This window comes from Vidua chalybeata, chromosome 7, assembly GCF_026979565.1.
Source record: "Vidua chalybeata isolate OUT-0048 chromosome 7, bVidCha1 merged haplotype, whole genome shotgun sequence".
Taxonomy (NCBI): domain Eukaryota; kingdom Metazoa; phylum Chordata; class Aves; order Passeriformes; family Viduidae; genus Vidua; species Vidua chalybeata.
Genome location: NC_071536.1, coordinates 19963265 through 19986947, shown reverse-complemented (window position 1 = coordinate 19986947; position 23683 = coordinate 19963265). Strand labels below are relative to the sequence as shown.

The 23683-nt window shown below is 38.7% G+C and overlaps 1 protein-coding gene across 1 annotated transcript in view; it reads left to right on the top strand.

The window, feature by feature from the left end:
- CERS6 (ceramide synthase 6) overlaps positions 1 to 23683 on the top strand; it is a 95858-nt gene that overhangs the window by 47656 nt on the left and 24519 nt on the right. Inside the window, exons 4-6 of the mRNA XM_053948072.1 lie at positions 5281 to 5338; positions 17464 to 17514; positions 18580 to 18672. Coding sequence (XP_053804047.1) covers positions 5281 to 5338; positions 17464 to 17514; positions 18580 to 18672 — 202 coding nt within the window. The remainder of the gene's footprint in view (positions 1 to 5280; positions 5339 to 17463; positions 17515 to 18579; positions 18673 to 23683) is intronic.

The following is a 23683-nucleotide window of genomic DNA, read 5'->3' as shown; positions in this document are numbered from 1 at the left end:
TATTTTACTGGAATCTTACATTTACACATGGAAGTGTATTTCCATGGAAAAACTTCAGGCATCTGCAGTTTCTCTGAAAATAGTTTTCCGAGCCAGAGAGCCAGTTTCTTCAACTGCAGGCAATATGGTGAGTCTATGACTAGTTGTTAAATAACGATGAGGTTTTTTTTAATGTTAACTGTTTTGAATTGTGGCATTCTTAAATTGCTGTTTATGACCCTGTCTGTAGCAAATCAATGGCAAAGGCATCTCTGTAAATAACAGCTACAATTCTGCAAGCATAATGGCTTTTATGTTTTTAGCATTCTGCATTTACTATGTTTGATGTTTTGTTGTCAGCAGTTGGATAGCTTTGGATCTTTGCACACCTGAGCAGTAGACAGTAGTTTGGCATCAGAGCCATAAGCACTGTGCACTGCGAGGTATGTGCTGCAAAGTTCTGCAGGAGTGCCAGTGTTCACAGCCTGGCCACTCAGTCTTCCTGCAAAAGAAGTGGAAAAAAGGGGAAAAACTGCAGGAGCAGAGAGGCCTTGTGCCTCTCCACCTTTGCCTTGTCCATTTTCCATAGGGAGGCACCCATACTGAGCTCACTCAGCTGGACAGCAGGTCCGTGGGGAAGATGTCAGATATTCCTGACAGGGCATGAACCCCATGTGGTGAGCTCTGCAAAAAGTATGGAGAATGGGGGTGCTTTGCTTGACCACTGCTTGATCTTTTTTTTTTTTTTTTTTTGTTAGCCGAAATTTAATTTCATATTTTAGTGCAAAAATTCAGAGGAAAATTTGAAGGACAAAATTTCATCGATGTGATGAAGGGAACCTGACAAGACATATGCATGAAACCAGTGAAGTGCTTGCTCAAGTGGACACTTTAAATATATTTTGCTGAATTGAGCATACCATGGGGTATATCAAATTAGTTAGTGGAGGCTCTCCAACTTTTCCATCTTCTTAAATGATGTTCTGTGTCATGCTGAAGCATCTTTAAGATTTCATTAGCAGCTCAAAGTTAAAGGGGTTGAAACTGTGCTGTGGACTGAGAATACATTCAAATGTAGAACAAGAGCAGTCAGATCTGCTGCTGCACCTTTGAGGGACTCTACAGCATTCTTTTTAAGACTACATTAGAAAAGAATTTATTTTTCTGTTATGGCAGAGTCACTTTTTAGCTTGACTTTTTTGCTGCAGTGTGTCACATTCATGTTTGAAGCACTGGCCTGGTAAGCAAAAGCACAACCTGAAGAATTTGCTAGAAGGTCCATAAGTCCATTTGATCTCCCTTACTCAGAGTTTGAGCAGACCAGACGCAAGCCTGGTTCAGTTTGGAAGTCTTTTAGTAGAGGACTAAAGTGAACCTCATAAACCTTATTGTGAGCAGACAGATCAGGTCTTTCAGAGCTCTTGTGCCTTGAGTGCTTTCATCTAGGTTTGCTGGATTTAAGCTAACCTCAGTCTATAAAGCAGCACACTTTGTTTGTATATGGGAAATTCAAATTTTGTCTCTATACAACTGACCAAAGGAATGTTTGAAATCTGGGAGACAGAGTAAATTCTCACAAAACAGAGAAGCTTCAGTTGTTTTCATCTTTCAGGTAAGCGTGAATTGATGTGGCAATTGCCCACGATGGAGTGCTTCACCTTGTGGCCTCCTTTGTATGTCTTTAATAGGGCAGAGATTATTGCTGGGGGAAAAGGGGAACAAGAGATATTTTAGTATACATCTTGCCTTGCTTTCCCTAGTCTCTTGGGCTCTGCTACTGGCGCTTTAGAAGAAGTTGCTTTCCCTGTTGAAGGCAACCAAACAACAACAGTATCCAGTGACATGCAGACACTCAGCATGAGCTGCCGATGCTTAAGGAGGACCTTAAGCAGGATATTAGAAAGGGTACTAGGAGGTTTTATGCCACTGGCTAAGTATCTTCCCTTTCCTGGGTTCTGTAACTATTCAGACTGTGCTTAGGCTAGGGGCACTTTCCAGCGTTAGATTTGGGACTGTTACCTAGGTCAAATTCAAGACAGCACTTCATCAGCTACCACTTTGTGAATTCAGTTGGAATAAAACTCAATAACCTCACACTTAAGAAAGGTGTCCTTCTCTTTTATGATGTCCTGTGCAGACAGAAAGAACATTTTGCCCAAGTTCCCAAAATGCGAAGACGTTTTGGACACTGGGCTATACTGTGGATAGGTGTGATTACTGCTCATAACTTTTTCCCTTTATTTGCATTTCCTCATCAGTGGGCTTCAGTGAGATCCAAATAGAGGCATACAGAAGTATGTACTGTAGATTGAAATCCATCATTCATATTAGAGTACTTGTTACAAGGAATTGATTTGAGAGTTCACCTTTGGAGGAATCTTGCTTGGAGATATCTGCACTGTATGAAAGGTATTTCTCACATACATTCTGTCCTTGTCTATATGATTTTGAGTAAATAATGCAGCTTCATAACCTAGTTCCTGTACCTTTTCTCCCTGTCTTTAATCCCAAATTACTGAGTATGCATTCATCTATTTTACCTTGGTTTATGGATGTTTTACTGTTAAGTGCAGCAATAAACCATCTACAGGTACTGGTAAAACAATGTGGGAAGCTCCTCGGACTTTCTTGTATGGGATTGAGATACCATCTGGAGTATTGAGCTGGGAGAATTGCCCTTTAAAGTCTGCAGAAAAAGCAGCTAGCTGCCAGCTACACAGCAATGAAAGTCCTTTGTTGATCTGCTACCACCAGAGTTAGCTGGTTAATGGTGATAATAAACATGCCAGGGGCCAATTCCAACTTTGCTTTGTTTCAAATTTTTGTTTATTGGAATTTGACCAAGCCCAAAGTTTGTAGAACAGCTTTTGTGTTTGTTGTTCAGCAGGAATGAGCTTTTTTTTTCTATCAATATTTTTATTTTCTTTAAGAAGTTAGTACTTTGACCAACTTGGTCTATCATTCAATTCTTAGTCTTGTTTCATCTTCTGGTGCTAAATCCAAGTCCACTTGTTTGGCACATTTGGGAAGAAGAACATATCATATCCTGGTGTGCATCTATCACCTTTGTAGCAGCTGAACAGTCTAAGCAAGTTGACTGTTTTCAGCAGGCCCAAATAATACCCAGTGGCTCTTGGCTCTGAGGGTTTTCTGGAGCTCCAGAAGCTCTCCTCCAGAGCAATCCATGGCTTTAGCACAAATTTATAGCAGTGTCAATGCTTTGGGAGGTGGGTGGAGAGTTAGATGGGGATATCAGTGTTTCTTAATTTGCCTGATTTGGGAGAGGGTCTTTTTATTTTTTGAGGGGTGGTAGCTGCAGGACATTCTACAATCAGAGTTTTCCAAATGTCCATGCAGACTGGAAAATCCCTGATACCCGCCAGATAAAACTCAGCTATTAATGTATTTCAGATACATCCAACTGCCTTTGAACTCCTCTGTGGAATATTGCATCTCCCAACAGCAAGCTAGAAAAGCCCTTAAGCATGTTATGAATTTTGCTTGGAGAAATGTGAAAGGTGATAAAACTCTTTGCAAGGAATTGATCATAGCAGCTCACACTTAGGAGTGAAAGAAGGGCATGGAAAGTGCTCATCAGTGAATTGGTTAGACAGGGTTTTCCTCCTAATATTTTCAGTGACAGCCTTAAAACTTTCACTAGATGATATATGTAACCATGAAATTGAATGGCAAGTTTACTGGCTGTAGGACTGGCCTAACGAGAAACTTTCCACCCAAATAAATCCTTCCTTCATAATACTATCCTTGCTATTTCTTTCATGTGCATAATCTGAAGGTTTCTGCCAGCACAACTAACATTTTGCCTCCAAGTACTCTATTTTCACATTATCTTGAAAATGCCAGCATGAAAACAGTGTGCCATGTTACTACAGTGATCAAACGCTTGAAGGGTTTGCTATTTCTCTCATATCAGTTTAATAAATTAATTTCTTCCATGCTATGGAGACTACAGTGTAAAACAGAGTTTCTGTTCAACTGAAGTATCACACTTGAAATCTCATTGATGTTCTTACACTCTCCTCAAATTGTCAGAGGGTTATATATGTATGACACAACTGTCTTTCTAAATACTTGTAAAAGTAGCTTTAAAGAGAAAGGTTTGGATTAACCTTTAACATCGGAACATTTTCAGTTTTGTAACCATTCCAGTCATGTTTGAAAGCACTCCAGTGCCAATTAACTGGAAGCTAATAGTTTTGCCAGTGGAGAGAAAGTTGTAAGTGCTGTAAAATATGTCATTGAAGATGATTCACATTGCAGCATTGCTTCACACTAAGGCAGCTAAATCTCATCCTGCTATAAACATTATGATTATTACTTCTCTGGTGTTTACCTTAAGCATGTGTGTGTAGTCAGTCCAACCCTGGGGAAAAATAAAAAGCCCCAAGGAATGCCTCTAAGAATTTATACTGCACAAGGTTATGGTTTTATTTCCTTAGACCTCCAGTAGCTCTTTCATAAGTGAATAATGGGTCCAAAAGATAGGAAGTTACTGTGTCTGTCTTCTTTTCTTGAAGACTGGAGAAAGACAGAGGAGAGGATGATTTTGTATTAAATCTCCTGGTAGTTTTTCTTACTTTCCATGGCATCCTGTTCTTAACTTCTAGTTTGCCTCTATCTGAAAAGAAAAACTAGAAGCTCAGCAATTATTCTGAGTGCATTTGGGAAAACGTAGATCATTTTTATCAAGGGATGCATGGGAAGTGGATGTAAATTATGGATATATATCTGTATCTGCATATCTATCTGACTCAGATGCACTGCCTAAAACCAAATGTGAAGTGCTGGAATCTGCCAAGTGAATTTCCAGCTCATTGTGAATGACACTTTTCATTACTAAAGAGTCTGTTTGACATGCAGTACTCCCAAGTCACCTGTTGAAGTCTTAATAAAATTTCTTATTATCTTTTTCCTGGTGTCTAATAAGAGATGAACTTTCCTGCAACAGATGGGTAAATTGTCCTCTCTCCTCCAATGTCCTGCTTGTTTTTATTAAACTTTTAAAAACTTAATATCCTTGAAGATGTGTGAGGATTTTTTCCCCCTGTTTAGATAAAATTAGCAAGTATTTTCAGAGAGCTAATGAGAGGCCAGGAAAAGCAGGCAAATGAGCACAATGCTTGATAACAAAAGTTGTAGAAAATCAGACCATATTTTTGCTTCAACTTCTGTCAGTGTAACCAGGGTGTGGTGGTTTGGTGGTGAAATAAGAAATCATGTGTTGAACTGTAAAATATGTAAACCTGGTATCCTGGAGTTAATCTCTTGTACCTTTTGCAGGTGGAGATTTACATTTTACCTTTATATATTTACCTATGGAGTACGGTTCCTGAAAAAGGTAGGCACTTATATTATTATGCTTCCATAACATTTCACAGACTTGAAGTCTTGTGCAGGTATAATGTAAAGCACAGGCATAAAGTCTATGTTCATGAGGAGTGAAAATGAAAATTTCATTTACATTCATAAAATGCTTTGCTACTAGCATTGGTAAGGAATAGAAGTTCTTATCAATATTTAATGGGGTTTTAAAAGAAAAATGGTGTAGCAACATGCCTAGTTCACTTGATTACTTTTCATTATAGGTATTAAACTAGCAGTAAGGCTTACCAAAGTATTAATCTCAATTTCACCATTGTCCTTGCTTAAATGCCTCTGACAGTGGTTACTTTTTACTAGCAAACAAAATGCATTGGTGTTTTAGAAAAGAATACCTTTTTTGCCTATTCTTTGTCTAATGTACTGTGGAAGGAGGTTTCTGTGGAGTTTCCCATCAGTGCTGTGTTTCACCTGATTTAAAAAGAGAAGGGTATTGAAAGCTTCTAAGCACTCTGACGTAGGTCTGTTAACCCTGCAATAGAGAGTAATACGGATTTGTGGTGCAAAGTGTTTTTACAGTGTGACTAGTTCTCAGAGCTTCTGTGCAAGTTGGGCCATATTTCTGTAATTCTAGGAGGTGAAATTAGGGGAATGGTGCACTCAGTGTGTTCACATAATCTTTGTTTTGGTCAAAAATTTGACACAAGAAAATGTATCCTGAATGTCTCTGGTGCTTTGTAAGTAAGAGGTTTACTAATCTTTTTTGTGTCTGTAGTTCTTGAGGCTGTCTCAGGTGCAAGGCAACTTGGTGTGAGCAGGAATGGTGGTGTGCCTGTGCAGGGAGGGCACATCAGAGCTGTTCTCAGCTATTTAGCAGCAGTCAGCCCCAGGGGAAGCATGGGCCAGAGTAGCATGCAGTTCCATTCTCCCTCTGTCTCCTTGAACACTTACATTTTATGTGTACTTCATCCATTAACATGCTGTATGGTCGCCTGATCCCATAGCACTGTGTGTTTCAGAACACGCCCTGCAGTGTGATGGCTAATGCGCTGAGGGGATGAAATAGATCATCATAATCAGGATTCAAACTCACCTGTGTCATTTCTGATACTTTATAAGAAGAAGGAATCAGTCTAATTGTAGGTTAAGAGTTCAAGTTGTCCACCCTCTACCTCAAATACTGTTTTCAAGAGCAGGTCTGGTAATGAGTGTTCTGTGTGAGGAAATGGACCAAGGTACCAATTTTGAAAGAGAAAATTAAGCTTTCTTTGTTGCTAGCTGCCAGCTCCAGTCTTCACTGTTTTCTAGATCAGGTTTAAATTATTAGTGACTGCAGAGTGGGTGGGTGGCCCACAAAATCATTTACTGTGAAGCATTCACCTTTCCATCTAATCCTTATTACCCCAGTCTTGGTAAAATGGCAAATGCTAGATGTGACCATCGCCGTCTTAGTTTTCAGACTTCTGAATGAGATGTTTTAGCACTGAAAGACTGAAGCCAGCATTCACTACAGCATTCTTTGTGTCATTATAAATCACTAATATTTGAAGCATAAAAGGTAAGTAACCAATTATATTTCCACTTTGATCATGTGTATGCAAATTCTTTCTTTCTGAATGAAACCGAGATTTTTCAGCTCTATCATTTGTTTCATTTGCACGTCTGCTTCTTTGCAGAATACCACACCAGTAGTGATGTCAACAAGACCTTAAGTTCCAGTGGCATTAAACTGACTGCTTTGCTTATCATTAACATAGGAATGAGATAATGTTTTTGTTTTCCTCAGTAATATTTGTAGTTAAATAAATGGTGCCTTTGCTCATTAAGAGTTAATGGTCTGACTGTGCTTCGATTAAATGGAAAAAATATCATTATCTTTGGTGATAAAGAAACAGAGCAAAGAGTTCAGGATTGGCTTGTTTCTTGCTTGCTCATCCTTGGTGCTAAGCAGTGCCTGTATAATGCTGTAAAATGAAAAATATTTACAAGCATATGGAAGCAAAGCTTCCAGGTGACATATATAGACTTTTCACATTTAATTTCCTTCCTTTACTTGCCCATGAGAATTACAATCTCACAGAAGAGGATGAATTTTCTGCAAGTCTTCTGAAGTCTATACTGAGACTTGTAAACCTGAACTTGCATGTAGGTATTGTACTGGGAAAAGAATCATCTGCCTGGATAAACAAATCTTGCGTTTTTTCAAACTTAATGTTGAAGTAAGGCAGATGATACGAGCATGCTGTGGCTATATTTAAAAGTACTGGGTGCAACAAGCTTCTAGATGTATGCAGCTGATTGAGTGTCCTTCCTAATGAGTCATCCCCTATGGAAGAACTGAGAACTGTCTCCTGAGAACTGTCTGGTGGGTAGTTAAAATTTCTAGTGGTACATCTAGCTTGCAAAAGAACAGAAAAGGCCATGTTGAAGTGTAAATTTGACTCCAAAAGCTTACTCAAGGGACATAAATGTATGGAAGGCAAATAGAAAATAGCAGGGTAGTATGAAGGAAAAAAACCCAACAGGTAGAGCTCCAGTTCTTCTGTTAGGAAAGTTCCTCTTTCTTGAAACTATAGGATGTTTCAAATGACGAAATTGAAGTGCTTATTATCCTCATATGTGCCCTAACCACTGAGCTAGCAAGCTTCTGTGTGACAGCAGGAGATGTTCTGTTAGTGGCCCACAGTTTCTGTGTGCACACTGAGAGAAACTGGCTTCATGCTTTTTCGTGAGAGAGAATGTTGCATTCTGTTGCTCAGCTGAGTTGGCTTATTCTTTCCCTCTTTTTGGAATAAAATAGCAGCAGTGATACATGCACATGTTGCAGCCCAGAGAGAGTGGTGTAGAATTTGTAAATGCCATTTCAGATTGCTTATACTCCAGAATTTTAGAGCCTAAAGTCAGACCACCTTCATTTGAAATACAAAAAAAGAACTTATCAATAAAGTGGTGGTTGGTTATTGACATTGTTTCTGTATTACAGCTTATCTACTATTGAGATTGTTAACCTTAGATGAAAAAATAATGATTGTTATGCACAGCCACTTCATAAAATTAAATTGCTATATTCAAAATGTCCAGTTCTCTAGACAGTTTTCAGTCTTTGTAGCAGTAGGACAGACTTGATTTTGTGATAAAAGTTCCTCAGCTGTTGGAAAGCTATTTGCAGAACACATTACATGTTACATCATTTGGAGCAGAAATGCAGCATCTTGGAAGAATTCATACCATTGTTTGGATTATGTCTGATCATCTGATTCATAGAATAAGACTCCTTAAAGCAGGCTGATATTTTTTTTTCTGGTTTTAGCACTGCGATACCAAAGCATGAGTTTGGAAAATATCTACCACCTTGGTTTAAATCAGAACTGACTCTAGAAAACAACACTGGCAAAAGCTGGGACGCAGGGGGTTTACCTCCAGAGGCCTTGGTGTTTCTTTCATTCTTGAATCAATAGAAGCAGGCATTCTGCTGGGCACTTTTTCTGCTCTAGTCTGCATCTGTTGTGATGTTTCCTTCCCACATTCTTCCTGAAAGGTTGTTATATTATCTGTTACTGAAGTCTTGTAATTCCTTTTGTCCAGTGAGCTTATTTGTCCAATGCTGGATAAATATTCTTATTTAAATGAAGAATGCCAGAGGCCACTGTGGAGCCCTTTTAACACAATGCTGATATTTGATATTTTATTGTGCTATTAGCAGAGGGATAATGTGATACATAGGCCACTAAGGGAGGAAATGAAGCCCACATTTGGCAGATTGTGCTTGTTTTAAAATGGATTTGGATTCTCTGGAGAATTTTATTACCTTTTTTATTTTTTACTTGTAAAACCAATTGTTCAGTTTCTGTAAGTGATGAAAATTCTTAAGCTAAAATAATTTTGAATGTTAAAATTGAATTATAATCTTTTTCCTTTCAATGAAAGCAGGGCTAAACATAAGGTGATAAATAAAACAATTTCTAATTCACTGAGTGAGCAAGAAAGAATACCCATGCTCTAGAGTCTTTTGAAGAATGCTATTGTGAGAAAGGGGAAAAGCCATATTACATTCTTAAATAAGCATCACGAGTGGAAAAGGTTTCCAGGAAGACCATAGTTTGATGCCATCTCATGGAAAAGCAATTTGTTTCAGATATATCTTCAAAAGGGCATAAAAATTGTTGAGGGCATTTAGGAGAGATTAATAGTGTTTTGGATGCTTGAGATACAAATCATGAGCCACGCTGATACAAATCATGAGCCATGAGAAAGATCAAAGCTACTGGAGAAACTCAGTTTTAAATGACTGCAGCACCTCGGTGTACATCAACAAGGAGAATGAATGCATTTTGGACAATGAGGCTTTGTAAGAGAAGGGGAGTCAGCACAGGAAGTAATTCACTGCATGAGCTGTTGGAAGTTAAGATAATAACTCGATCCGGCAAAAGAGGACAAAGCTAAGCAAATTGGCAGAATTTATTTGTGGCTGAAAGGAAACTGAAGGTTTTTGAAAGAAAAAGCAAAAGGAGAATATCAATGGTATCCTGATTCAGTAATAGGATGGCAACAGGACTTTCAAATGTATACAACAGGGACAAATTTTACATAATCATGGGAAGGAAAAGCAACACACTAATTCAAAAAATGCATCTAGAATTGAATTTCACTTTATCTGTTTTGAATCCAGCTGGGGGTATTTAATAGCATCAGAGTAGTAAGTAAATGCTATGTAATCATCAAATTGGCAAGTTAAGCTGGTAGTGAGCCATATACAGCATCTCTGCTGCTTGTGCATTACGCTGTTCTTTGGGTGAGTGAAGGAGGGGCTGCCACACCTCATATCCCCCTGTGGACTGGTTGCTAATTTTGCCTTCAGCACAGTATTCATTTTCTTGGCAGCCCAGGGTTCTGAAAGACTGAAACTTTTTCAGGGTCGTATCATAAAAATGGCAGATGTAGAAGAAATATTTCACAAAGTGTTATATTTGGACAATTTTATGATAAAAGTAGTTTAAATTCATCTATAAACTAAGGTGGTTCATTCATACCTGTAGCAAAGTATTAGCTCAGCACTCTATTGCTATGAGCTTTTCATGTTTTTCTATTCAAATTAATGAAGCAGTCCTGTTTTTCACAGCTAATTAAACCTGAGCCAAGAGTACATGTTTGGATATAAGAACAGGTTATTACTAATGTAACTGGTGTTTTGCATTTCCATTGTTCAGTTGAACTCACTACTGAGGGAATGACTTGGAGGAAGATAGCTGTATTCTCAATTAAATTAGTAAAACCTGTAGAACAAAATGTGTTTTTATACCATAAGTGCTTCAAGTTATTAAGCTGCTTCATTTTATTTTTCAGTAGAAGAGGAAAAAATCTTGGCAATAAATAAATACATCATCGATGATATTTTGGGTTTTTTCCTAGTATATTCCCTTCCAATGTTAACCCGTCACACGTCTCAGAGCTTTATAATTTCTTCTGCCTACTGATGCTCTTGGCTACTGGCTATTCAACAGTGCCAGGTTAGCATGGGGAAGTACTGCTGTAAATTTGAAACTAATCCAGAGTTTTGCTTCTATTTTTAACTGCTGTTACCTTACAGGTAACTTAAGGAGTTTCAACAGGGATTTTTTTCCTGTCTGCAGGAATTGTAGGCTCAAGTAGATGAGAAAGAAAAAATTCTTTCCTCTTGCCCAGTTACTTTAGGTTTTTTGCTGTGGCACAAATTTACTATTTATGGTTTTATACTAAAACTTAATTTTACAATTTATTAAACAAAATCGTATGCAATTTATGACAGTTCCCCTCTCCTCATCCCTACCAGCCAGTCTTATTGTTAGTTGTTTTAATAGATTGGTTGCAGAAAACTGCAAGTTATGTCAGAATAGATCCACCAGCAGATGACAAATGGAAACATCAGGACACTTCTGTCTTTGCACTTCCTCGGCAGGGGGGGAAGGTGAAAAACAGGGAAAATGAATATAACATTTTATGTAAGTTTAGACATTTTGGGAAATTATTTCAGCTGTCTTCATTTACTTTAGAGAAGGAAATGTTATTATGGTCACTGACTCAGAACTGAGCAGGAAAAATTCCTTGCAAACTGTGTTTTTATATTTAAATTAATTAACATTTCCCCCTTCTGTCTTTCTGTTAGAGGAAAATACAATATGACAGAGATTCTCTCACTGGGATTTTTTCATATAGTACTTAGTACTTGTAACATTATTACATACACCAAGAAATGTGATTCTTGGGGTGTTCTCTGCAGTGCCAGAAGTTGGACTTGATGATCCTGATGGGTTCCTTCCAACTCAGCATATTCTGTGATTCTAAGTATTTCAGTTGTAGTGACACCTGCTGCCCCACGGGTGAATTGCCCTGATACAGTATATTTGCACCTCAAAAAAGTGCAGTGGTTGCAGGAGTGGAAGAAGCTACTTCAGTCTGTCGTTACTCACTGTTGCTTAGGGTTATGCCTCGTTTTAGCTGTGCTTAGTGACCAAAGTGCTTAGAGATGGGTTCCTGTCTAGTGACCACACACTGGGGTGGCTTTTGGCCTGCCTGTTCCAGCAACCTGTCTGATGGAATTCTGCTCCCTCAGTCATCACAGGTGGGACTCGGTGGTGTCTGTGTTGAGAAGCAGTCAGCTCCTTCTGCCAGGGTTTTAGTGGCAGTAATTGAGAGTGGGGAGTTCACTAATGAAAGGTCTTCTTCACCACCTGCCCATAATGGCACTATGTTAGCCAAATACATTCTTGCCTCTCCAAGGCCCTGTGAACTAGAGAATATTGGCCCTGTGAACTAGAGAAAACCTGTATTTCCTATTAAAAATTCTGCAGTTGCAGTAACTTCCTAATTTTCAGACTGTCAGGGATGATCCTGAGACCTTGCTACAATATGCCTATATGAAAGTACAGCAAAACACATCAGTTGGGGCTTTTGTTTGGCTTTTGTCTATACAGTGTTTTTCCAGTCGGCAGTGTACGTTCATAAATACCACAATCTTAAACATCTGGGTTTAGGCATGAAATTTTATTTTATGTTTACCTTGGTATGGAGTTGTTCTTACTATTAAAATTCAACTCTGTCTCCCTTCATGGACTGCATGCAGTGCTGGAACATGTTACATGTCAGTGAAGCAAGCCACAGTGAATCCTGCAAAGGAAAGCAGCTGCCTGAGGATTTCCAAAACTCAGCATCAGGAGTACAATGAGTCTGGTAAACACTTGCCATCAACACATGGTATAGGAAGGCAGTGGCTGGCAGAATCAGACACATGCACTCTTCTGGCAGAGCAGCCACAAATAGGAACATAATTACAGGAAGTAGATATGTAATGATGAGTTTAATTATTAACCACTTTCCTGTATGCCTTTGAGTAACCATAGTATCAGAGCACTGGAAACCCTGGAGCTTTGTTGAAGCTGCATGCTATAGGAAAATTAGGAGTAGTCTGAAATCATGCTACTCTGCAATGATCAATAAGGGTTGAAGTGCCCTATTTAATTTTTTAATGATTTGCTCTTGGGATTTTTCCTGTTATCTTAAAGGTTTAATTTTATGCAGGTCTCCCTCCCACCAAGGTAAGGTTTCTAAGTGTAAACTTCAGTACTCTCTCTTAAAAAACTAATTGCAGGCATGCAGTTATGTGTTGTCTTTTTAAATAAAGTAAATCCATAAAGGCTAATTGATGTGATCTGGCATTGTGATCAAAAATAGAAGGCAGCTGTAAAGCTAATGTACAGCTGCTTTGCTTCATCCAAGGGTTTTCAGGCATCTGGAATGCTTGGGTGAGTGTGTCCACTACTTTCTATGCACAGTTCTTACAATGTAGATTGAGGAGCTACAAAATACATTGAATAGTGTTTCTGGGAACTTTAGCGTAGCTCCTGGAATATTTATGTAGACATCCAGCTGCTCTAAAGTGTAATAGCACCACTGGCCACTCAGCTTGCTCATGACCAAACAGTCCTTGAAAATGTTGCCATTGCACATGAAGGCAAAAGTTTTTAGAAGTTTTGTTTACTACAAAGCAACCAGCAGAGCAAGTGTCAGAAGAAGAAGGTACACAAAAGAGCAAATATTTTGATGGCTGTGCTTGGTAAGGGGGCTGGTGGCTGTCTGGGAGAGGAGGAGGAGGAGATGCTACAGTCACCAATTTCTCTATCTGGAGTGTTCTTCAATTCTGTTCAGCACATTACCTTAATATTAGGACCCTTCCAGATTCTAATTATCAATTCCTTTTGCCAGCTTCATTTTCCTCATAAGCTGTAAGTTGAAAGTAAACTTTTATCAACAAAAGACATAAGCTCCAGATCTCTGTACATAATATTTTTAAGGAGAAAAGTGGATGTGTGTGTGGAGCTTACTCTGCCTTTCCAAATTAATATTTGAATTAATATTTTTAAAACCTTTTTTTGAACACACATATATTTGCATTTGAATGTCAAGTGCATCTTCCAGTGATTGTTATTAATCTTGGCCTTTATAAGTTCTTCCATATTTTACAGTTTCCCATTAGTAGAAATATAATTTTTAATTATGCTTGGAAGTCAACAGTGCAGATTGCTGAAAGGAAGCACTGAGCACTCTTCATTGCAGAAGCATTTTTTCCCCTAAAACCTTTTTTCTACAGACACAAAGCACTAAACTCTAGAGGAAAAGAAGCCCCTGATCTGCAGAAACTTAAAACAGCTTGCTTAGTCACAATATATGAAAAAAACCCCTCAGGAGGTTCATTGACAATGTGTCATATTGTCTTCACTTCTGTAGTTAGCTATGCCAAGAAATACCAACAACTGCTTGGATCTGTGAAGGCTTTCTGAAAATTCTGTTCCTGGTGTGAGAAGCAACTGCATCCTAAACCAAATTAAAAGTCACTGGAAGGAAGAACCTGCACAAATTGATGCCAAATAGTAGCCATGGATTTTGTTGTTTTGCTAAGTTCTCTTTGTTCCCAGCATGGTGTTTTGTCAGAAGTCGTGATTCTGTGGATAGAGGGAAGCATACATAATTTTGATGTGTAGGTGGCTTGCAGTGGTGCTTGCAGGGTGTCAGTTTATTGCACAGTTCAGCCTGCGCTCTTGGTGTTGTTGGCTGATAAGGTGGTGCCCTCAGAGCCTGTTGTTCATGGCCAGTAGAGACTGGAAACTGTCTGATGTGTGTTTTAAATCAGTGAAACTGACCTGGAGATTTTCACTTCTTAGGGCTTTCTGAAAGCTGGGGGCCAATTAGATGCTTTCTCTAGAGATAAGCGAGTGAGGCAATGCATACAAAACAACCCAGGGCTTCTGGCTCAGCATGCAAACATCTGAGATAATTTTGGAAGGGTTTTGTGTTGGGGAACATGAAATAGGAAAGCCCTATGCAGGGCCCTTCACCCCTTATAATAAACCACATGTTCTAAAGACCTGACTTCAGAGATCCTTCATCACCACCCATCCAAACCGTCCTGGAGCCCAGCAGTCCCCGCAGTTTTGTTTGTTTGTTTGTTTGTTTGTTTCCCAAAGCCTCAGTCATTCCCTTATCTCAAGAAAAGTTTTATTTCTCAAAGAATTCTTTAAAATTACTCTATTTAATCACAGAGTTGGAGAGAGATTTGATGGCGTTTTTACCAGATATTCCTGTAATGGAATTATGGTGATGTGTTCCTTAATACTGTAAATCTCAACAGATTGAATAGCTGTTTACATCCTCTGTCACTGATATTGCATTCATTTGGCACTGCACGTAAGTGTGGTAAAATTGTAAGGCAGGGTGTCAGTATTGTAGGGCTGGTGCTAGTGTAATTGGTATTGAAGTTTTTGGTATTCTGTTTCTAGCTTAAGCGGGGGGGGCGCTTTTTGTTATCAGGATCTTTGCATTTCATCTCTTCTCCAGTCCCCTCATGTCCCTCCCTTCCTCAGACATTATATACCAAGAATAGGAAGTAAAATGAAAATTGGGTATTCAGCAGGCAGCAAAAACAAAAGCATGCTTTTATGTTAATCAAAAAAGGATCAGTTGTGGAGCCAAGTCATTGACCTTCTCATCCAAAATGGGACTTTCAGGCAGAGCTGTGCTCTGCTTCACAGTGAACTTGCCTGTTATGAGGAAGTTTGCAGATATGTCCTATGGGCACACACAGGACTCACTTGAGCGCTGGAGTGTCGGTCCTAGGTCCTTTATGATTAATCCACCTTTCACTAATGGCTCTAGGTCTCATACTGCAGACTGTGTGAGCTTTTTTTAGATTGATGCTTCCTACTGAAGCCTCTACACAGTATTCCACAGTTGTGAGGTTCACAGAGGAGTAAATAACATGCTTCTTGGTCCAACTGTAACTGTGGTTTACGTGTAGAATGTTGAGTGCAGTCTAGGGCTGTGCTCATTGTGTAGGTCAGAGAGGAAGGTTGTGCTTAAACCAAGCTCTTTTACTTCTTCTCTAAAATCCTCCAGGACAAGCATAACCAAAATGCCCTGCTGCTAAAGCTATTAAGACCAACTCAGAGATGCCAAGGCAAATCAAGGGGAAGGGAGGCTGGGGAGGCAAGAAGGGTAAGAAGGTGCTGCAGGAGCCCTGCTATTTTAAATGCTCTTGCCCACAAAGCATCCATTAGGTTTCCAAACAGCTCCTCAGGAGCATTTTGTCTGAGATGGCAGCATGGCTTTCTGAGCCTTATGTGGCTCAGAAGGGGCATATATTCTGCTGTATTGGTCTTTGAGGCTTAATGCATACATTACATTATTTGTCAGTTGTGATAGGCTGTAGGCCTTTGTGGTTATAGTTTCATCAAGAAAGGCCTATTTTATTTAGCAATCAGCATTTTAATTGCTCATAAACCTCTGTATCTGTAGCTCCTGCAGCAAGCATCTCTATGAAGAAGACTTAAGATGTCAAAATATTTGAAAGAGAAAAATATGGGGTTTTTTTTACTAGGACCTGTAATTTAGGCAGCAAAATAATTGGGTAGGAAGCATCTCATATCTTTTGCTGAATATGATATGAAAGACAGTTACAGCATTTCAAACCTGGCTAAAACTATGAATTATGCTTGAATATTTGTGTGGATCTAATTCAGGCAACTGTCAGACAGAAATATGCTAGATTCTTTATATTGCCTTGCAGGGGTGCTGTGGCTGTTTCCAAAGACTTTTTTTGCTTGCATGAAATGAGGGGGATTTGTATAGCACAGTAAATACTGTGGAGACATTAGAACCAATTAATTGGTTCCATGAAGAAGCTATTTCTAATGGAGGGAAGGGTAAGTTTGGATGGACTTTAAGCATTCTTACAGCATCCTTGAGAGAGGAAATCAGAAACTCTATGAGGTCTGTTACTTCAAATGTTGGTATACTTTTCAGTCTACTGCAAGAACTATTCTTTTTCATTTCAGGAGCACTGGGGGTATTGGTGTGAAAATGTTATTTTATCTTCTTTTTCATTAAAGGGCATATTAAAAAATCCTTCCGACCTAGCCTAATTCTCAGCCTGGGGCTTTAACATTCTGCTTAGTGTCCGTTTTGTTGCTTTGACGCTCACCCATTGTATTTTGGATGAGTTTGATATTAATGGTTTGCCTGAGATGAGCTACTCCCCCTGATGGTGAAAGCAAGAACATGCCTTTTCTCAGGCAGTGAGGATTTATTTGAAAAACTGTGATCTAGGGGAAGCATTTAATGCTGTAAGTGTATGCTGTGTGCTGCCTTAATCCAGGAGACTGACTAATGATGTTCTGTCCCCTTTATACTCGAATGTAGAATAGATAAGGCTATGTAAAGATGAAGGATGGATCCTATATGGAGGAATGCCTATATATAATGGCACATGCAAGGAATCTTCTTCGAAATATTTAGGTTGGCTGAGGTAAAAATTTCCTGTTCTATTGAAAATTTAGTGTGAGATCTGACCATCCAAGCATGAGCTGGTTACTTTCAGTCTGCACTCTTGCAAAAGTGAGGTCATGGGGTACCAACAAAAACAGGAAAGTTGCTCTAATTCATGCTGTGAAATTCAGAGAAGTCTCCTTGTTCTTTGGTTTTCATAGGCTCTATCAAAAAAATGCAAATTCTAAGCAGTTATTATCTTTTTTGTCCTTTGTTAATATTAAATATGTGCACTTAACATTGCACAAAGTGGTTTATAGTGACCTTTGGTTTGCTTTTTCTTTCTTTCAGACACCCTGGCTCTGGAATACCAGGCAGTGCTGGAGCGGGTATCCATATCAGGTAAAAGTTACAGTGCTGTCTAAAAACAAGCATGACACTTCTGCAGAGCTCTGTTTTTGTTATGGTGGAGCTTTGTGCCAGTATGTTTGTGTGAATGGGCTACTCAGCATTTCAGAACATTGCTAGATTCTTCCCATCTTGCTTGAGTTCAAGATCGGAAAGATGAACATAGCTGTCACTCCTGAATTCCATACATTAAATTCCAAAAGCTCCAGAGAAGAGTTTGCAGTTGAAAGAATTTAACCTATCTATATATATATAGATATACATATATACCCTATATGTCATGGGTGCATATATATTTTTTTTTTTTTCTTCCCTAAGAGCAGGGAAGGGGGAAAAAAAGCAATTGCCTGACTGGAAAGTGTGAATAAGAGGATTGGCTCTCTTAGGCTGAGGGTCAAAGTGTTTATGTGTGCCACCAGTTACCTTCTTTGAAGTTACCCCAGGTTGGTTTTGGTTGTGGATTTTTAAAATTTCTTTTACTTTGAAACAACTCTGTAACCATGTTGTATATCAGACAAGACACTTGGATAAATGTATTTTATTTTGTTCTTTCCCAATGTTAATATGTCCCCAGAAGATGGTTAAATTCTTCAAAAGTAGGCATTTCTATTATAAAGAGCCCTGCTCAAAGCCCACGTTTTCATTATGAGTAAATGAGATTATATACTAGCATTACTTTTTTTCTAGTCTACTCTAGCATTGTTTTTTTGCTATGTTTTGAACCCACATTACTGATATACAGCAAGATGTTTCAAGTAAACTTTCAAAGCAGACTTAGGAATACCCAGAATTTAGTTTGTTCTGGGTTCCAAATGGACAACATCATAATTTTTGGTATTACAGTATTGTCAGGACTAAATCATTAGAAGAGAGTGTGTTGGGAAGCTTTATTTTTCCAGAGCCATCAGAGTTTGAAAGAGGCAACTATCATCATTTTTTCACATAGAATGCTTATGTATAATTCAATAATCCCCTAGGATTAAACATGTCTCCTATAGACCTCAGCTGCCTGTAATGTCACTTAGACTCTATTAACCTTTCCTCATCTCTCTCTTTCAGCCTCTGATGCCCGACCTTCATTACTACTACATAGTTGAATTGTCATTCTACTGGTCCTTAATGTTTTCTCAATTCATTGACGTCAAAAGAAAGGTAAGAACAATGAGACTAAAAACACTGAAAGCTTTAAGCTTTAACATATCATTCTTTACTTGAGGAATAGCTGTATTACATGTGCAGTGAACTGGAAATACAGTTCTTTCTAGTGTTCAACTCCTGCAGATATTCATGACTGAGAAACTGTGATTGTCTTACTCTGTTCATTGTTGCTATAATGTGAGGTTGTTGATGCACATGAAAAGAAGAGCCTGTAGAAAATATTGAAGGGCAAATAGCAGAAGCCAAAAGAACCTTCTGCTTTCATGCAGTGACTTGAATGGAATTGGACAGGTAATATCTGGTAGATGTACTGTTTCTCCTAAGAGTTAAACAATGAAATACCAAGAAAAGGGCAAGACTGCCTCTTAAATCTCTCCTCTCACTTTGTGAGATAAGATCTATGAGGGCTTTCAGATTTTTCAACAAAAGGACGACAAAAAACATTTAATATTAAAAAGGATGTTATATTTAATTTTTACCCTTCCAGTCATGTAGCTGAGCATTGCTGTTAGAGAGTTGTTAATGAAAAAAAACAAGACTGTCCAAATGGAAATATTTTTTCCAGAATTAATTGCAGTCTGTTCCATATGCCAAGTTCTCTCCTCCAAGGAGACTCCTAGTCCACAGCAGAACAAGCAGCACAACAGTTACTCTGTAATAACAGTCTGTTGAGCTATTCTTGCAGGGGCTTTACTGTTTCAAATTTTTTTTTTTTGCAGCATTTGAAAGGATTTTATAATATCTTTATGTGCTGCCTTCAGCTGTCATTTAAATCAATGATTGTAGGCTATGCTAATGGAAAAGTTCCAGTTTATTAGAATTTTAGCAGGAGCATAACTCTGAAAAGAGTAAATGAAGGATGCATTATGATCTGAATAAACTTATTTGTCATTTAGAACCACAGTGTATTATTGGGAGTCCTATGCCAGAGCTACCTATGTAGAAACACACTTCTCTGTTTGGATTTCCAGGTTATTCCAGAAGTAGAAATCTCAAGAAAGCATCCACAAAATTTTAATCCATATTGGAGTATAAATTAAAAGTAAAGCAACCAGTTTGTGATAAATACATATAAATTCCTTGCTTGCATTGTCTGTAGATGCTAAACATTCTGTTAATCATGTGCTTGAAATGAGTATAACTTCCTGTTTCACAAACTGGGATAGAGAGAAACAATGCTTAAGGGAGCTGTATGATAGTGGAGATGAATTTAAATCAAGAGTAATATTGACTAATATGTTACACTGCAGGGGCCAAGTCTGTTTCTTAGTTACATATAAATGACTTGCACTTGTTATCAGAAAAACCCTAGGGCAGCGTGCTGTGGAAATAGGATGGGACATAGAGGTGGAGAAGAGAATTGCTAACAGCCTATTGACACCCCAGCCACAGCTCTTGAACCCAGAGCACCAGATCCAAGTAGCGTCCCAAGCACCTGCCGTGTCTGAGAATGTGCAGTGTCCAGCAGAGAGCAGGAGCACAACATCTGCAGTGCAATAATAGCAAGTCAAAAGCCTTTCATTATCAGCACCCAGTAGGGAGCAGTGGAGATGCCATCTTTATTAATGACCTGTTAATTCACTCACCAGTTTGGATTGTGGAGACAGCTCTTTGTGTAGTGTAAGCAAAATTGATAATGAGGAAGATCAGATTGGAGAAATGCAGCTGTGCCCTGGTGTCACACAGTAAAACTGTTTGGAGTGCAAGCTGCCAAGGAAACCCACAGAGCTGAAAAAGCTAGTACTAAAGACTTACAATAATTGGCAAAAATGAGTGCAAGCTTGACACTTGACAGAGACACCAATTCTTGCAACATCATAGTAGTTCTCTTTTAAAAGAAGGCTCAGTTTAAAAAAATGTGGAAGCCTTGTAATGCACTCCACATGCAATATGTGGAATGGTGCCCATATGAAATAGGGATCTGTTTAACAGGAAGCAGGAAATTTGCCAGCTAATATTGGATGCTATTGTAATATTTCACAGTTGGCTTGTATGGAGCAGATTAACAGTTCTCAACCTGAGTAAGCTGTTGATCTTTTCATGTTACAGGTAGAGGAATGTTTTTATCTAAATCTTGGTTATCATTTTAGATACTTTAAATTCAGCAGCAGTGGCTGTGTTTTATTCTGGGTTGATCAGAAGTGCCCTGGCAGTCTTGTGCACTGCAAGAATTCAGCCAAGTGTTCTTTTTCATGTAGCTGGGTTTGTCTGAAGGAGAGGTGCAATGTGTCCTTGCTGGAAGCAGCAGCCCTCAGCACTGGCCTAACTCCAGAACTGGTATTTTATTTACTGTAGATCAAGAGAAATGGACTTACTCCATCTCCATTTAGTCTTCTCTGATAGCAAACTGATGACTTCAAAAATTACTTCCAGGGTTTTTTGGGTTTTTTTGGTTTTTTTTTTTTGTGTGTGTGTGTGTTTGGTTTTTTTGGGTTTTTTGGGGTTTTTTTGGTTTTTTTTTTTTTTTTTTTTTTTTTTTTTTTTACTTTTTTTGACTTTCAAATACTTGTTTATCTTTATTTAGGTGTTACAAATTCCATCAGATTGTCTTTGCCTGACTGGAGGTGTGAGCAAACTAAGCTGTTGCACAAACCTACTATTGGCATTAAGTCAGTGAACTATGTGTATCAACTTCTGCAGATTTATAATGGCATGCTTTTAGCTTCATAAATATCCACTGTGTTGCTGTTATGATATTCTCCCTTAAGGGTGTTCATTTTCAAAGACTGAAACCTAGTGTGAATTGGTGTTTTATCATCTTTTCCCAGCTTCCTGTTTTGTAAAACACTGAAAAAAAAATTATGGAAGTTTGTTAGTTTCAAAAGCACCTGATGACGCTTAAAAGCAGTGAGGCTTATTTACAAGCTTTCTGGATACCTGATGTATTGTTTAATGGAAAAATATTTGACAGGTACATTTAAAGAAATGTATAAAATTTCTACTCAGAGTTTTAACAGGTTTGTAGAAGGTCTAGAAGACCTTTCTGTGTATTCACACCTTTTATTTCCAAGCATTTGGCAATTCCTAGAGCTTCTGTGTTATACTTTTTTTTTTTAATGACAGTTCAGTCATTCCAAGAAAAAAATGATCTGTAGCCGCTAATGTTCTTGAATACTGAATTTTAATTCTAGAAAATTTACATTAGATTTTGCTAAATTTGGATACTAGATTTCTTTCTTCAAAGAGACTCTTCTTGGTAAAGAAAGACGCACAGAATTGATATCTTTTGTTTCAGTGGAAGCAGTTTAGATTGCATATGTTTTGCAGGCCTTTCCATTTCCTTGTTGATCTGTAATATAAGCCATGAAGATGATATTTTGCCCTTCAGTGGCAGTAATGCTCCATGGCCACTTGGCAGTTCAGTCAATGACTGTGACATGTTAAACAAATGTGGGTGGCAGAAGCCTTAATTCCAGAGGGCTTGTCTACAAGTTGAGACCCATGGGGTTTCTCTGCTGTCTGCCCTGTGTTCTTCCCACTGATGGTGTCTAGAATAGGTTCTTTCTCCTATTCTTAGCCACAGATTTTCTTAACGTAGGCACATGTCATCTTCCAGCAGTTACAACTGGAGGCTATGAATCTTCTGTAAATAAAAACATCTTTCACAAACATATATATGATTTGAAATGCATTAACTAAAAAAAAAACCCCAAAATTAAGAAGCCCATTCCTGTACAGCTGCTCTTCCACTGTATATGAGTGAAAGTGCTGGAGTAACCTGGGAACACAGGTACGACTTGGTATCTGTGTGTTCAATATCCTTGTGTATAACTAAAATCTAATTCTTCAGAGCATAGCGTTAATTAATGACTTTAAAAATGTCACAAAGAGGAAACAATCCCAAAAACAAAGCAGTCTTATTTATATAATTGCTACTTTTTTCACCACAGTTTTCCATGGGTCAGTCCAGCACTTCTGTTTCAGAGGTGGCAGAGTCAAGTAACTGTCTTTTTTAAGAAACATTATTACAGAAGGAGTTCCCCAGACAGCATTTCTTTAAGAAGACTCATGCAAAAATGCAGAAGACTGCTGCCCAAGAACATTAGGATTTCTTAGGAATAATCCATATTGTCAGGAGTGCCTTAAAGAATACCCAAGAGGGACTAGAAATCTAGTATTTGTAGAACATGAATGTGTCAGCTGTGAAAATAGAGGAGATCTTCTACTTGACTTTTTGCCCATTAGGACTGCCTATGTGCTAACATAATTGCATTTGGAAGGAAAATTAAGAACAGCGCCATTGTACCTGCAGGCGAAGGAGGTAAAGAGCTAGGCTGCAGTATGGCCATAGGGCAATAATGGTAGCTTACTTCTAATCCCATGGAATAAGGTAGGTGCTTTGCTGGTTTTATTATTGTGAAGTGGTGAAATGGTCTTCATGTGTGTGTTTGTAGTTCCTGAAATGACTGAGATGCCATGCCCGTGTTTTCTGTTATGACACTCAGAAAGGGAAACAGCCTTTAATTGTCTCTTTCTTCTGTCTTCTTGAAGAAAATGGATTTAAAGCAATGGCTTAATATGACTGCTGAATGAATTTTATTGTGTTCCATGCTTCTGGGGGCCAGATAACTTGGCTGAGAAATGTTTGGTATATACTAAACTGGCATATGAGTCTCTGCTTTTAGTCTTTTTATCTTTTCTCCCCTTCCCTGCCCTCCTCCCCTTCCTCAGTTTTGTGTTGGAGGTACTGGCAGTGCCTACTGAGGAGTAGGAAATAGGATCTTGTAGCACCTGATAGCATTAAACATGAGTGATAGGCTGGAAGCAGGTCCTGTCCCTCTTCAGTTAGTGAGACTGCTCAAGTTGCAGGTTTTCCATGGACTGCAGGTGTACATTGCAGGGAAGGCACGTGCTGGTACTGAGAGGCAGTGGCACTGCACGTCCTTAAAACCAGTGGTGCCTGCTATATTCCCAAAGAGAGCTGGGAACACTGCAGGTTTGCTTCTCAGTACTGAAGAGACAGTGCAGTCAGGGGCCGCAGCTGCTGCTTTTCCAGAGCTGCCCC